This window comes from Nilaparvata lugens, chromosome X (assembly GCF_014356525.2).
Source record: "Nilaparvata lugens isolate BPH chromosome X, ASM1435652v1, whole genome shotgun sequence".
Lineage (NCBI taxonomy): Eukaryota > Metazoa > Arthropoda > Insecta > Hemiptera > Delphacidae > Nilaparvata > Nilaparvata lugens.
Window position 1 is genome coordinate 33,717,408 of NC_052518.1, and position 14,796 is coordinate 33,732,203.

Sequence of the window (14,796 nt, forward strand, 5' to 3'; positions counted from 1 at the left end):
AACGTATAATCACAAAGTAGATCCTAGACCCCCATTCACATCCCCCCATACAGCTCCAGTCCATTATCCTTAGAACATAAACACCATAGAGTAAATGACATAGTCAAAAATGACAAGTTTAATTATGAATTAGGTTCCAATACATAGAGTAAATGACATAGTCAAAAATGACTAGTGTAATTATGAATTAGGTTCCAATACATACAAGTTATGAGTTTAATTATGAATTAGGTTCTTTGAGTTGGTGGTTGTAATCCATCCTAACCTAAAAAACGTATAATCATAAAGTAGATCCTAGACCTCCATTCACATGGTTGTAATTCATCCTAACCTAAAAACCATATAATCACAAAGTAGATCCTAGACCCCCATTCCCATTTCCCCATCCCCACCCATCCCCATAAGTAGATCCTAGACCTCCATTCACATGATTGTAATTCATCCTAACCTAAAAACCGTATAATCACAAAGTAGATCCTAGACCCCCATTCACATTCCCCCATCCCCACCCCACCCCACCATACAGCTCCGGACCATCATCCCTAGAACATAAACACCTATGAACCTCCATCCCCCGACCCACGATCCTAGATACCGATTCACCACCTTCATCCCCCACATCCATTGATAGTGATTCATATATAGAGTTGAATACTGCATACCATACTAATACAATATTGTTCTGCATTGTTCCAGATGAACAAAGCTGCACGATGTCGACAAACAGCAAACTCGGTGGACGAGTTTGTTGTTCTGGAAGAGGCATTCAAATCTCGGCTCAAGACTCTATACTACAATAATGCATACAAGGATGAACCTGCCAAAGATTTCCACACTTTTCTGAGCGGTCTGAAGGATAAAATTGTTCACATCATCAGTCAGCAACACCAGACACATGGAGCAATGAAGTTCAATCTAGTATTGGAGGCAACATATTTCCGCAGCACCCTTGATAAGAACATCCTCGAACAAGAAGAGTTTCAGAATGTCGCCTTCAAAACTCCAAACTACACCATCTTCAGTATCATCAATCTTCCAGACATCATCAACCAAGCGTGCATGACCCTACTGGATGAGGAGTCGAAATTTGAAGGAAATTCCAGTGGATGGAGTTTGCTTATCATTGATGGATTGCTCATCAGGATTAGCAAACATACTCCCCTGCGTGGATCATCCTACATCAGTCTTCCACCTCTTCTATCAGCGCGAAAGGCAATCATCAATCCTATAAACATGGACCAGCAATGTTTCAAATGGGCTATCCTCGCCAAACATGTACAAGGCAGTCATCCTGAACGAGTCAACGATCGATACCATCAATTGGAGGAGAGATACAACTTTTCAGGCATTGGATTTCCCACTACCATCAGTCAAATCGATAGATTTGAGAAAGATAATCCGGGGGTATCAGTTAATATTTATGGTGTGGATGAGAAGAACGTTATATTTCCGAGAAGAGTTGGAAATGCAATGAAGGCAGATCACTTTGATCTTCTCCTCCTCTGTGAGAGTAGGGATGATGATGAAAACAGCACCCTTGAGGATGACAATGAACATAGATCAAATAGCCACTACTGCTACATTAAAAATTTTGAAAGACTTGTAAGATCCCAACTCACAAAACATCAACATAAAATTATCATCTGCAGACGATGTTTCACCCATTACACCCTCGACAGAGATGGAGAACGCAGGATGGCTGAGCATGAGGAGTATTGTGCTAGCAATAATACAGCAAGAATCATCATGCCACAGGTTGGAAAAGATGGTAAACCTCCGACCTTGAAGTTTGAGAAACATGTGCAAAAGTATAGAGTACCTGTTGTAGCATACGCTGATTTTGAGTGCATCCTGGAGAAACCTGATGAAGACAATGAACAATGGATCGGTAAAGCTACCAAAGTTATCCAGTATCATCGGGCAATGAGTTACTGCTTATACTTTGTGCGGGACCCTGATTTAGAAGATTCCTGGCTGACAATCACTAACCTAATCCCTCATGAGCCAATTGTCTACAGGGGTCCTGATGCCGCCGAACATTTCATGAAGACCCTCACCATGTATGCAAAAGATTTAGATGAGGCAATTGACTGCAGGAATATCAAGTTGCTCCCACTAACCAAAAGAGAGCAAGCACAACATAATGCAGCCGACTTCTGTGAGGCCTGCAATGAACGGTTCAATGAAGATAAGGTGTATGACCATTGTCATATAACTGGTATCTACCGGAATGCATTATGCCGTAAATGCAACCTGCAGCGACAACGACAATCATTCATACCAGTGTTTCTCCACAACTCATCAAACTATGATACACACCTTATTATTCCAGAGCTGGGTAGAGATAAGGATCAGCTGTTTGTCATCCCAAACTCATCAGAAAAGTATATATCATTCACCAAACGAATATCTCCAAAAATGCACCTTCGATTCATCGATACATTCCGGTTTACACCTGATAGTTTAGACAACCTGGTCACTAACCTAGTCAAATCAGCATCGAATCCGGAAGACTTGTCCAAAGTGCTGTCACATACTGCCAAGGTGTTTGGAAACAAATTGAGCCTTGTCTCAAGGAAAGGAGTGTTTCCATACGACTACTGCGATTCATGGCAGAGACTCGAAGAAACATTGCTACCACCCAAAGAGGCATTTTTCAGCAAGCTGGTTGATAGGAGTGTTAGCAGTGATGATTATGAACATGCTCAAACTGTGTGGAACCAATTCAGTTGTAGAACTCTAGGAGAATACAGTGACCTGTACTTGAAAACAGATGTTCTACTGTTGGCCGATGTCTTTGAGAGCTTCCGCGATGTATGCATGAAGACTTATGATTTGGATTGTGCGCACTACTTTACATCTCCAGGCTTTTCCTTTGACGTCATGCTGAAATATACTAAAGTTGAGCTTGAGCTCCTTACTGACTATGACATGTACATGTTTATCGAGCGAGGTATCAGAGGAGGAATAACAAATTGTATACACCGTCATGCAATTGCCAACAACAAGTGCACTGGCGCACCTTGGGATCCAGAGAAGCCTACATCCTATCTGTTATATACAGATGCCAACAACCTATATGGCTGGGCAATGTGTCAGCCAATTCCATGCCGCCAATTCCAATGGATGGATAAAGAAGAATTGGAAGCAGTGACAATGGGTATTACAGGTTTAGGGGATAATATGGAGATTGGATACATTCTAGAGGTGGACATTGAATACCCTTCCAACTTGCACAGCGAGCACAATGATTTCCCATTTCTTGCAGAGAACAAGAAAACTCTTAAATCCAATCATGTACGACTCATGACAACCCTGTATGGTCGGGAACATTATGTATGTCACTACCGCACCCTAAAACAAGCAGTACAGCATGGGTTGAAGATAAAAAAGGCTCATCGAGGTGTGCGGTTTGAGCAGAAAAATTTTCTAGCATCATACATCATGCTTAATACAAAGCTAAGACAGCAGTCAAAGAATAAATTTGAAAAGAACTTTTTCAAACTCATGAACAATGCTGTGTTTGGTAAGACAATGGAAAATGTGCGAAAAAGAATGAGCATGGAGCTAGTGAATGATGAGAAGCGATTGAAGAAACTGATTGCTCGACCAGTGTACAAGGATCGTATCATATTTGGAGAGAATATTTGTGCTGTTACGATGCATAAGGAAAAAGTGGAGCTCAATAAGCCAATCTATATAGGGTTATCAGTGCTTGACATCAGCAAAACCCTCATGTATGAATTCCATTATAACATCATGAAGCCCATCTACAAGGACCGTCTTCAGCTCTTATATCAAGATACTGATAGCTTGTTCTACCTTGTCAAGACAGAGGACATGTACAAAGATATCATCAACAACCAACAACTGAAAGATACCTTTGACACCTCAGAGTACCCTCCAGACCACCCATGCTATTCAGATGCAAACAAAATGGTGCTTGGTAAGTTTAAAGATGAATATGCTGGCCGAGCGCCACTTGAGTATGTAGGCTTACGATCGAAGCTATATGCCTGTAGGTGTTACAATAGTGATCCAAATCAGCTGACAAGTGGATTGATAAAGAAAGCTAAAGGAGTGAGGAGACCAATACTTGGGCGAGAACTCTCAAAATTGCATCCAGATGCTGAACGTTACATAGGCTTCCAAGACTATCTAGATTGTCTATATGGTGACGAGGATATCTATAGAGAACAAGTGATGTTTGGTACTAGGAAACATCAGATCATGACCCAAGTCATGAGAAAGAAGGCATTGAGCAAAGCTGATGAGAAGAGGTATATTCTAGATGATGGAATTACAACTCTTGCACATGGACATTACAAGATCCCCACTCCAGCACACAAGGATGAGGAGAAGGATGAGGAGGAGGAGGAGGAGGAGGATGAGGAGGAAGAGATGATTGACTCTCAAGAAATTCCCAAGGTTCAGGCAGCTAGCAGTACTACAACAGCTAAACGGTTACATTCCTCATCACATGATGAGCTCATTGATAAAGTCAATGAGTCAGGAAGCAGTACTATCCCTGCTAAACGGTCATGTCCCTTATCAAATGATGAGCTTGCTGATATGACCAATGACTATAAAATAGAAGGTGATGCATCCCAGTACAGCATTTTGAGAAAATTGCTTGAAAAGTGACGTCATACCTCATGCCAGGAAGTGTCAACAATCCATTGCGCATACGCAACTGTCTCCACCCATCGCTGGATTTCCTTGAAGCAGTTATCACAAAGTCAGTCGAGGTGTGCTCATCCTGCTATCAACATGGGCTGTCAACAACATCTATATCCAGTACTTCAATCAGCAATGGCGCCAGCAGATCCTGAATCACCATGCCCTTGCGGTGATTGCATGTTTGTCATGAGTGCAAGGTGGAGTGTTGAGCCACTATTCAACATTGGAGAAGGATATTATGATCCTTTTGGAACTTTCGAGAATTTTGCTGATGTGATTTCTTCAACATTCCCAACAGCTACACTTCATCCTTGTCACAATAGACAGATGATGATTCTGAACTTTCCTTATAGCTTTGCATTTTGTGAAATGTGTACTAATCTAGGACCATTATTTGACTATGTGCTGTTAAACCTCGATGATTGAGATGTTATTTATATATGTCTGATAATATTCTTTGTATCCAATGTGTACTAGAGTATGACTACAATATAATCGTATCAAATCAACTGTCTCTTATTGCTCAAACCTCTGAATCATGTAGAAGTAAGAGTACAAGGCGTCTCACATCCTGCACTATCAAAGTGTAGAGGTTATGAAAAGAAAAAAGTTGCAATCTCTATCCTCTTCCACAGGATATGGAGAATGTTTGGATTAGCATAATAGACTATTTAAAGTTGATGACATAGATTTTATCAGTCAGTATGGATAAGACTGTTATAGCGAGAGAGCTGCACAAGCAGGCTCGTAGGAGGTTCCCTACACGAATGGTTACTGTGAAAGGTCTTGATGATCTTTATCAGGCTGATCTTGTAGAGATGCTACCATATGCAAGACAGAACAAAGGCTATAGATATATTATTACAATAATCAATTGTCTTAGTAAGTTTGCTTTTGCTATACCAATTAAAAGCAAATCAGCTGATGAAGTGGTTAAGGCAATGCAGCCTATATTTGAACAGAATCCCATGAAGAATTTGCAAACTGATGACGGAAAGGAATGGTTTAATAGTAAGTTTCAACAGCTTATGCAAAAGTATGGCATCAATCATTATTCAACTTTTTCTGATAAGAAAGCATCTATAGTTGAACGTTTCAATAGATCGCTCAAACATCTTATGTGGACAAAGTTTACTGAACAAGGAACCTATTTGTGGACAGGCATCCTAACCTCACTCTTGAAAGAGTATAATGAACGGGTCCATCGAACAACAGGTATGTGGCCAGTTGACGTTAAGAGCAAAAAGCATGAGAGGCTGTTGCTTTCCAGGCTCAGCAAACAAAGGCAAGAATATAAGGAAAAGTTGGTCAGCAAACCTCAAAACAAGTTTTATCCAGATCCTAGTCAGAGTATTGAGCCTGGTGATAAAGTGAGAATCAGCAAGTATAAAAAGACCTTTGACAAAGGATATCTAGCCAATTGGACTAATGAACTGTTTACAGTAAGACGTGTGCGACCTACAGTGCCTGTAACCTACAAATTGGAGGACTATAGAGGTGAACCTATTGAAGGAGGATTCTATTCTGAAGAAATTGTAAAGACAAAGGTGCCCAGTGTTTTCGAAATTGAAAAAGTGTTGAGGAAAAGAGGGAATAAACTGTTGGTACGCTGGAAAGGATATAGCTCCAGTCACGACTCATGGATTGATAAGAACGATCTTGTGTAAGATGAAACAGGTTGTGCAACAGAAAAACCAGTTTAGAGTTATCGATTTTGACAAAGTGATTAGGGGGTGTGGCTTGGTGGAAATGGATACAAAGAAAAAGCGTCATGGACCATTGTTCCCCAATCATATGAGATGTATTATATGTGGACCTTCTGGTTGTGGCAAAACCAACCTACTATTCAACATGCTTTTTGATGAGAAAGGAATTCAATTTTCAAACATCTACCTTTTTTCAAAGACTACATTCCAGTCCAAGTATGAGCTGCTCCGTACAATCATGCAAGGACTTGCAGGAAATGGAATAAACTATGTCGAGTGTGATACAAGTGAAGAAATACCCGACCCGCATGAGCTGCCACCCAACTCAATAATTATTTTCGACGATGTGATTTGTGAGCAGCAGGATACCATCAGGAAGTACTTTAGTGCAGGCCGACACAGTGACGTTGATGTGATTGCACCAACCATCAAGGCAATTGCAAAGTTGCGACGTAACATCAAAAGGAAACACAAGGAACTGACTCTTGGAAGGCAAGTGGCAGAGGAGCAGCATGCAAAACACTTTAAACCACTAACTGAACCACTTGACAATATAGTTGAAGTTCTCAATCAGCATTTGGCAACACCACCACCACCACCACCACCACAGCCAGCAGCAGCACAACCACTACGTGAACAATCTCCAGAGCCACGCCCACATCGCAGACGTTTTGCAGTTCCTGTAGGTCATCATGCACCACATACACCGCCACCAACACCATTGCTGTCCCGACCCCTGAAGCAAGCGGTAAGACGTCTGCCAAAAATTGGTGAGGAGACTCCTTTGACCTTTGAAGGGATTGGAGAAGCTTCGCAGTTAAGCCCAGTTCCAAGTACCTCGAGTACTGCACGCAAATTGTGGCCATCTGCAAGTGCCAATGATTATGAAAGTGATGTGGATGAGGAGCAGGAGGAGGAGGGTGCTACTGCTCAGGAAGCATTACTAACCAGCAGCCAAAAGAGGATTCAACAAGCAATGACCGAGGTTGGATTGACTGGAACACCAGTGGGGCATTATCTCCATAGAGCTATGAGTGGTGATAGCAGCTCTGACAAAACATATGGACCAGAAGTTGTTGGTAATGACTACTATTTGGGTAACAAACTGTTAACCTTTGGAAGTGATGGAAGAAAGATTGTTCTGACTGACCCTAACAATCCTTCAAACGTGACTAGATTTGATGCAACACGTGGACTTTGTGAACTCATTTTCAAAAAGAAACCCATTACTCCATTGGCTAGTGATGAGGTGGCATACACTTGGATATTACACATTACAAACTTGCATAAGGAAAATCATGATCCGGATGGTAAGAGTAAAAACTCGAATGATACAAAGTATAGAACAGTGATCCATAAACTGCTCAATAATGCTAAACCCAAATATAGCAAGGTCAGTGGCAGAGGACTAGTGGCACCATTCAATATGGTGGCAAACAACCGTACCAAGATTGAGTACGTCTACTACAATGATCCCAATGAACTTGTGGACAGGCTGAAACTATTGGATCAGTCCAAAGCAGTTGGCAATACTGGACATGAGAATGAAATCAATTCAATTTTAGAAGAGTTGGTAGAAGGTGGCTACATAGTTGCTAATCCTGCATACTAGTTTCACTATATAAGAGACATTGCTTTGCTTATGTATAGCAGTCAAGTCATGGATTCCATAGGAAACATTAATGCTCGCTACAGGCGTTTGACCAATTTGGGAAATCCACGTGCTGACAGGGATGCTGTCAACTTTTCAACATGTAGAGAACTGATTTCAATGTGGCTGCCAAAGACAAGGGACAATACCACATCACAGGTATTTACAAGTCTCAATGATTCAATACTTACTGATATGATGGATCCAATTAAGCCTACTGATGGAGTGAACAATCGATATCTTGAGAAGAGGCTGATTGAGTTTGCTGGTAAAATGTTTTCATTGTATTTAGACATTGTGTTAGATCCGAAAAATGCTAAAACTATGAAGGGATTGTCACCCAATGAAATGAAGAAACGTTTCATAGATCTTATAGGATTACCGGAACCACCTCCTACAACACCACCCGCACAAACATTGTCCACACCGAACAAAGTATAAAACCAGCTGCTAAAACCGTTAAGAAACATTAGATGGCTGGATGTAAGAGAGAGAGGAAGTACCAGGGAAGAGGGGTACTGTCATCAATTGCAAAAGTTGCAGGTTCAATAGTTAAAAAGAGTGCTGGAAAATTGGTGAACAAGGCAATTGACATTCTACCTGTTGAACTTCACATCCCTGGTTACCAGTACTGTGGACCTGGTACAAAGCTAGAGAAGCGGTTGGCACGAGGCGATCCCGGTATAAATAGTCTTGATCGAGCCTGTAAGGAGCACGACATTGCTTACTCGAGGAGCAGTGATACATCGAGCAGAGCAGTAGCAGACAACATTTTGGCAGATCAAGCTTGGAGTGTGGTAAAATCTGCAGACGCAGGAGTACTTGAGAAGGCTGCAGCACTAGCAGTGACCAACATCATGAAGGCTAAAGCAAAGTTTGGTGGAGGAGTACACCGCAGACGTAAGACAACAAAGACTCGTGGTCAAAAACGAGTAAAGAGATGTTCTGGTAAAAAAGGTAAAGGAATAGAATAGAATAGAAAGATGATTTTATTTATAATATAAACAACGCAAAAAACATGTACAAAGAATGTGAAAAAAAATAGTATGTTGACTTTGTTCGAAAGAATCTTAATAATTTGAAGAACAATCATCATAGACATGGCCGAGGCCGTCAGTCGAGTTGATAGTAATAATTACAGCTGCCCACTTTTATCTTTCTGTTCTAAAGCTTCCTACAATAATTGATAACTTCAGTTTGATCAGGCTACCGTGATAATACCCAAACCGTGAATAAGTAGATTAATCTTTTCTATCAGTTTAGTGAAAAATAGTTTCACCCAAACTAAGCTCACCATTACTAGAGCAAAAACAACTGGACTCTCAACTCATTCATTCATCCATTCATTCCTGAAGTAGTATAATGAATAAATTAATAATTAAATAAACAAAAAATAAATTAGAAAAAAAAGAAAAAAAATAACGACTGAGTTAGAGAGAAGAGATGGTGGAAAGAACCCTTATTTGTAAGTATATCAAACTGTACAATATACTATATATCATATAACAGTCCATATACACATACATACATACATACACATACATATACATACACACACATACATACATACACATACATATACATATATATATATATATACATATACATATACATATACATACATATACATACACACACATACATACATACACATAAACATCATACTGTTTTATGTATAATTTTAAACATTGAATTCGGCGACTAACCAACCCCTATAACGTAGAGCATCCCTAAGAAAGCCGATGAGTCTGTTCCAATCTCTCCCCTTTAAATAATCTATTATTGTGCTTTCATTAACTTGTGAGCTGCCAAACCATGCCTTTCTTATTCCTCGCAATATCTTGCACCTGCCCATGAAGTGAACTACATCTTCCAACTCCCTACTGTTACATAAGCTGCACTCAAACCTACTCTCTACTCTCCCTGGCCTGAAGTTGAGTGGTAACATACATGCTCTGGCCCTAAAAATAATATTTATAAAACTTCTCTTGAAGTTATCATTCAGATAGGCTCGATTCTGCAAGTCTAACAGCAAAGAGGCGTATAGTCTATGATACTCTGACCGTTCAGCACGCTCTCTCCACGTCGCATACATGTTCTGACTCACTCTCTGCAGCAATTCGTTGATAGAACTCTCCCATCTATCCATGTGGGCAACACTGTCACTCCATTCTATACCATAACGCTGACAGAGGTCAATCCATACTTTGTACCATCCGCACTTCTTGACAATAAATTCATGAGCAATTTTGTATGGAAATCTCTCTGCCGGCAGACTAAACACTCTAATCAAGTAACCTAAGTGAAGCCTAAAAGTATGAATCCACATCAGCTCAACCTCACATTCTAAATAGATAACATAATCAGGAGTATTTTTTGGAAGACCGAATAATCGCTTTATAAAATTTTTTTGAAATTTCTCCACTCGATCACTCTCAATATAGCCCCACACTTGAGCTGCGTAAGTTACGGTGGATCTGGAAGCTGCATTGAAGACCTGCCATTTGATAGAGAGCGGCGCTGAGTCATTGAGAATCAAGCTCCTCCAAACACTGTTTATACCAAACATTGCTGTCGCTACCCTATCCTCAAAGTGTTTTTTCATTGACAAGGATGAAGCGAAAATAACTCCCAAGTATTTGTACTCACTTACAACCTCCACCTCCTCTTCTCCGTAAAACCATTTTTCACTTTTCCTCAACTTTCCCCCTTTTCTAAAAACAACAACTTTAGATTTATTCATGTTTACAATCAGGTTCCATTGAGTGCAAAAAGCTCGAAGTCTATTTATCATTTGTTGCAGTGAAATCGGGGTATCTGCTAGAATCACTACATCGTCTGCATACATAAGTCCATTTATGTCTAAGTTTCCAACCTACACACCTCCCCCAATATGCTCACACAGGTCATGTATAAACAAGGAAAATAGCATCGGAGAGGCCAAGCAACCTTGTTTCACGCCGCTATTTACTGAAAACTCAGTCGACAGACCTCCATAACCGTTGCACCATACCTCACACTTATCATCGCTATACATTTGTTTTAAAATTCCTATAAATTTGCTCGATAAACCTATTTCATAGAGCCTGTAGAAAAGCGCATTTCTATCTATATTATCGAAAGCTCCTTTGAAATCGATAAAGAAAGCATATAATTTTCTTTTTTTTACTTGTAAGTAGTAATTGACGACACTATGGAGAACAAAAATATTATCCACAGTAGAATACCCGGGACGGAAGCCTGCTTGATTTTCTCTTATAATACCCCTTTCCTGCTCCCACTTGACTAATCTATTGCACATTATTCCCATGAAAATCTTTGTCATTATATCCATACATGTAATTCCCCTGAAATTTGAGACACAGGAAGGATCACCTTTTTTATGGAGAGGGAAAATAATAGATTTTTTAAAAGATTCCGGAACATAGCCACATGAGTAAATATCATTAAGTGCTCTTAGTAACAGTGTTTTAAAGATCTCGGGAGCTTTTTTATAGAATTCTGCTGTAATTCTATCTTTACCGGGCGCTTTATTACACTTCATTTTCGCAAGAACGGCATTCAATTCACTCATATCCAACTCCTTGTCTAGAGATGCTATTTCAACACTGGGCGGCGCATATGAGATTGGCTCACTTAAACTAACAGGTGTAAATAATTCTGAAAAATATTCGACCCACTCTTCTGGTTTTATAGAGACAATTTGATTAATACGGCTTCTCTTCAAGCTCCCTACAAGCTTCCAGAAATCTTTAGAATTGTTCACTTCACGTAATTTATCATTAATATTCACGTAATAGGACTTCTCTTTACACAGTCTTTTATACTCCCTTGTTGAGTTCAAATAATCATTTTTAATTGAGCTATTATTAAATTTTCTAAATAATTTTAGTAAGCTAAACATTTTACTTCTAGCTCTTTCACAGTCTCGGTCGAACCATGCCTGCTGTTTAATAGCCTTTTTATTCCGATTACATGTGAGCTGCCTGTTACTGGCAGATGAATATATCAAATCTTTCAGATAATTAGTTGCCACCTCCGGATCATCCGATATTTCAACATCTCTACATTTCTCTAACAATTTACGGGTATAATTTACTTCATCTAATTCACTAAAACTTAGTTTGGGTAAAAGCGGTAATACTACTTTATCATCAATAACATTCATTCCATCATTCACTCCATCCTTTACAAAATACAAACTAAACAATATTGGAAAATGGTCTGAGAAATGCTCTTGAAGAACAGAAAAACTATTTATACAAGCAATATTATCTAATGAAATACAACAATAATCGATAACAGACGCACCTTGTTGATTTAAAAAAGTAAATTCTCCGTTTCTATCTCCTTTAATTCTACCATTTAGTATTATATAATTAAATACTTCACAGAGATTTAAGACTTTTTCTCCTCTTGAATTAGTTACAATGTCTTTTGATATTCTGATACGTGACAAGTCATTATTATCAACTGTGACTTCGATTGGAATGTTCTGTGAGGAACCTACTCTAGCATTCCAATCCCCGACTAATATATTACTCGACATAGAATCAGAGGTTGAGAGAAAATCCCACAGTGCATCAAAATCCTTTTGCCACTCCCCATCCAAGCCACCATTTAGATAAATTGGCAAAATACGTATTCTTTCATTATTTATCTCAATTACAATGTGCGTTCTACCATGACAATCATTGAAAGAAAAATGTGGTGAAAATGACGTTTTATATCCCATTACTATTCCCCCTCTTGCTCGACCAAAACGACTACTCCTCACAGCATAATCCCAGACCAATGTATATTCCTGTAAATAAAAGTTATACTCCGTTTCTTGCCCTTCCTCTACGTGTGTCTCTAACAAAATGAAACAATTAAATTTCTTTAGAAAACCAAAAATTGAAAATAATCTTTACCTTTTATGCCACATACATTATAAACTAAAAAATCAGACTCCCATTTATTTAGAATAGGCCTACCTATGCGACTGACGGCCCCACCTCATTCAGTATCCATTCCTTGTTTGTATTTTCCTTTCCCATCCATGAAAGATTTTAGAATTTCTTCTGTGCCAGCCCCTAGTACTTCCTTGAGTTTGTCTTCTCCCTTATGGTCACCGAACTGCAGCCAGTCGTTCACCATATCCCATGTGAATGACATCTCCCCGATAAGTAGACGATTGTGGACGACCCGCACCTTCGCCTCCGGTTTTTTGTTTACAATAGCTTTCCGCAAGGCTAGTAGCTTTCCTCTTCCTTTCCGAGTCTCATACGAATAGTCTTTGAATACGAAAAAGTTTGTTCCTTTCAGCTTTTTTGAATTTGATAGTATGAAGTTAATGTCATCGTCACAGGGGAAATGGGCTATAATTAAACTGTTCTTTTTCGGTTTCCCTAATATATGTGCACGATTAACAAACACGTTATCATTACATCGTAGATAGTCCAAACAGAATCGTCTCACCACTGCCACGAAATTTGTTTCATTTGTTTCAAAATGCAGTCCCTTGAAAATAAGATTATTTCTTCTACTCCTATCCTCCAAATCTATGAGCCTTTTTGTTAAAGCGTTATTCACATTTTTAATACATTGTAAGTCTCGTTTTTGTTCCAAGTTTTCACCAGATAACCTTTCCACTGACAAATTAAGAGCAGCTATATCGTCTTTAGAAGCTAGTTTGGACATTTTACTATTAAAATTTTCCATAATTCTAGTTTCCAAACCATCCAATAACACTTTAAACTTTTGCTCATCCATTTCACTTGTCACAAGTTCTAGACGCTTTTTACCCGGCCTATAATCAACTTCTGGAGACACTTTTGAACGTTCACGTTTTTTAAACGAATTGGATGGCGAGAAGTACGAGTCTATACCTTTAGACATTTAATAGATTATCCATAGAAGAAACAACTGCACTTGTAACACAGGATTAGATTATTAGTTCAGAAATACTGCATAAATACAACTCCACTTATAACTTGGGAATAAATTATTAGTTCAGAAATACATTGGAAAAACAATCTCAATCACTTTAGTAACTACACTTCGAAACAGTCGAGGCTGTGTTAAACGAGAGGCCGTTCAGAGCGATAAGATAGCACGTCTGCTCTGCTCAACGTCCAAAACTCAACTCCTAAAAAAGGTAAAGGACTCTACCTGAGACAACAATGCAGGACACAGGGAAATGGGGCACGTCACCGTCAATGTGGCGGCAAGAGAAGACGCTAGTTGCCCTACCTGATCGAGCCCTTACCAATGCTGATCTCTACAAGTATGCATGTCGACTGAAGCTGAAGCACTTTCGAGGAGTGTTTATGCGGGATGCTCTACCATTGAATGGACCCTGGAGGAGAGAATGCGGCATTATCAACCTGGACACCAGCACTGGAGCTGGCACACATTGGGTGTGCTATGTGAAGAAGGATGATGTGTCTCACTACTTTGATGGATTTGGCAACCTGAGACCGCCACAGGAGTTTATCAACTATATGCACAAAGGACTGGAGCCAGCATCGAGGATTGAGTACAACTATGATCAGAAGCAGGAAGATCTTTACTCACACATCTGTGGGCATTTGTGTTTACAATTTTTGATTGATGAAAATAAATAAATGATTCACTATCTCTCTTGTACATTATTTCCATCCCTATAAATGTCTAGTGTAGGCTGATTGCTACTCATTGTGCAACTGTATGTTGAGCAGGCAACAACAATGATGTTGTGTTTTGGAGGTAGGACATCAATACTAAAGAGTGACTTTT

General features: G+C 39.5%; 1 protein-coding gene across 1 annotated transcript; it reads left to right on the top strand.

The window, feature by feature from the left end:
- Positions 1-8,510: 8,510 nt before the first annotated feature.
- Positions 8,511-14,286, top strand: LOC120354550. The gene is made up of 2 exons (XM_039441893.1): positions 8,511-8,994; positions 14,177-14,286. The coding sequence occupies exons 1-2, from the start codon at positions 8,511-8,513 to the stop codon at positions 14,260-14,262; spliced, it is 570 nt and encodes a 189-aa protein (XP_039297827.1). The 3' UTR covers positions 14,263-14,286.
- The last annotated feature ends 510 nt before the right edge of the window (positions 14,287-14,796 follow it).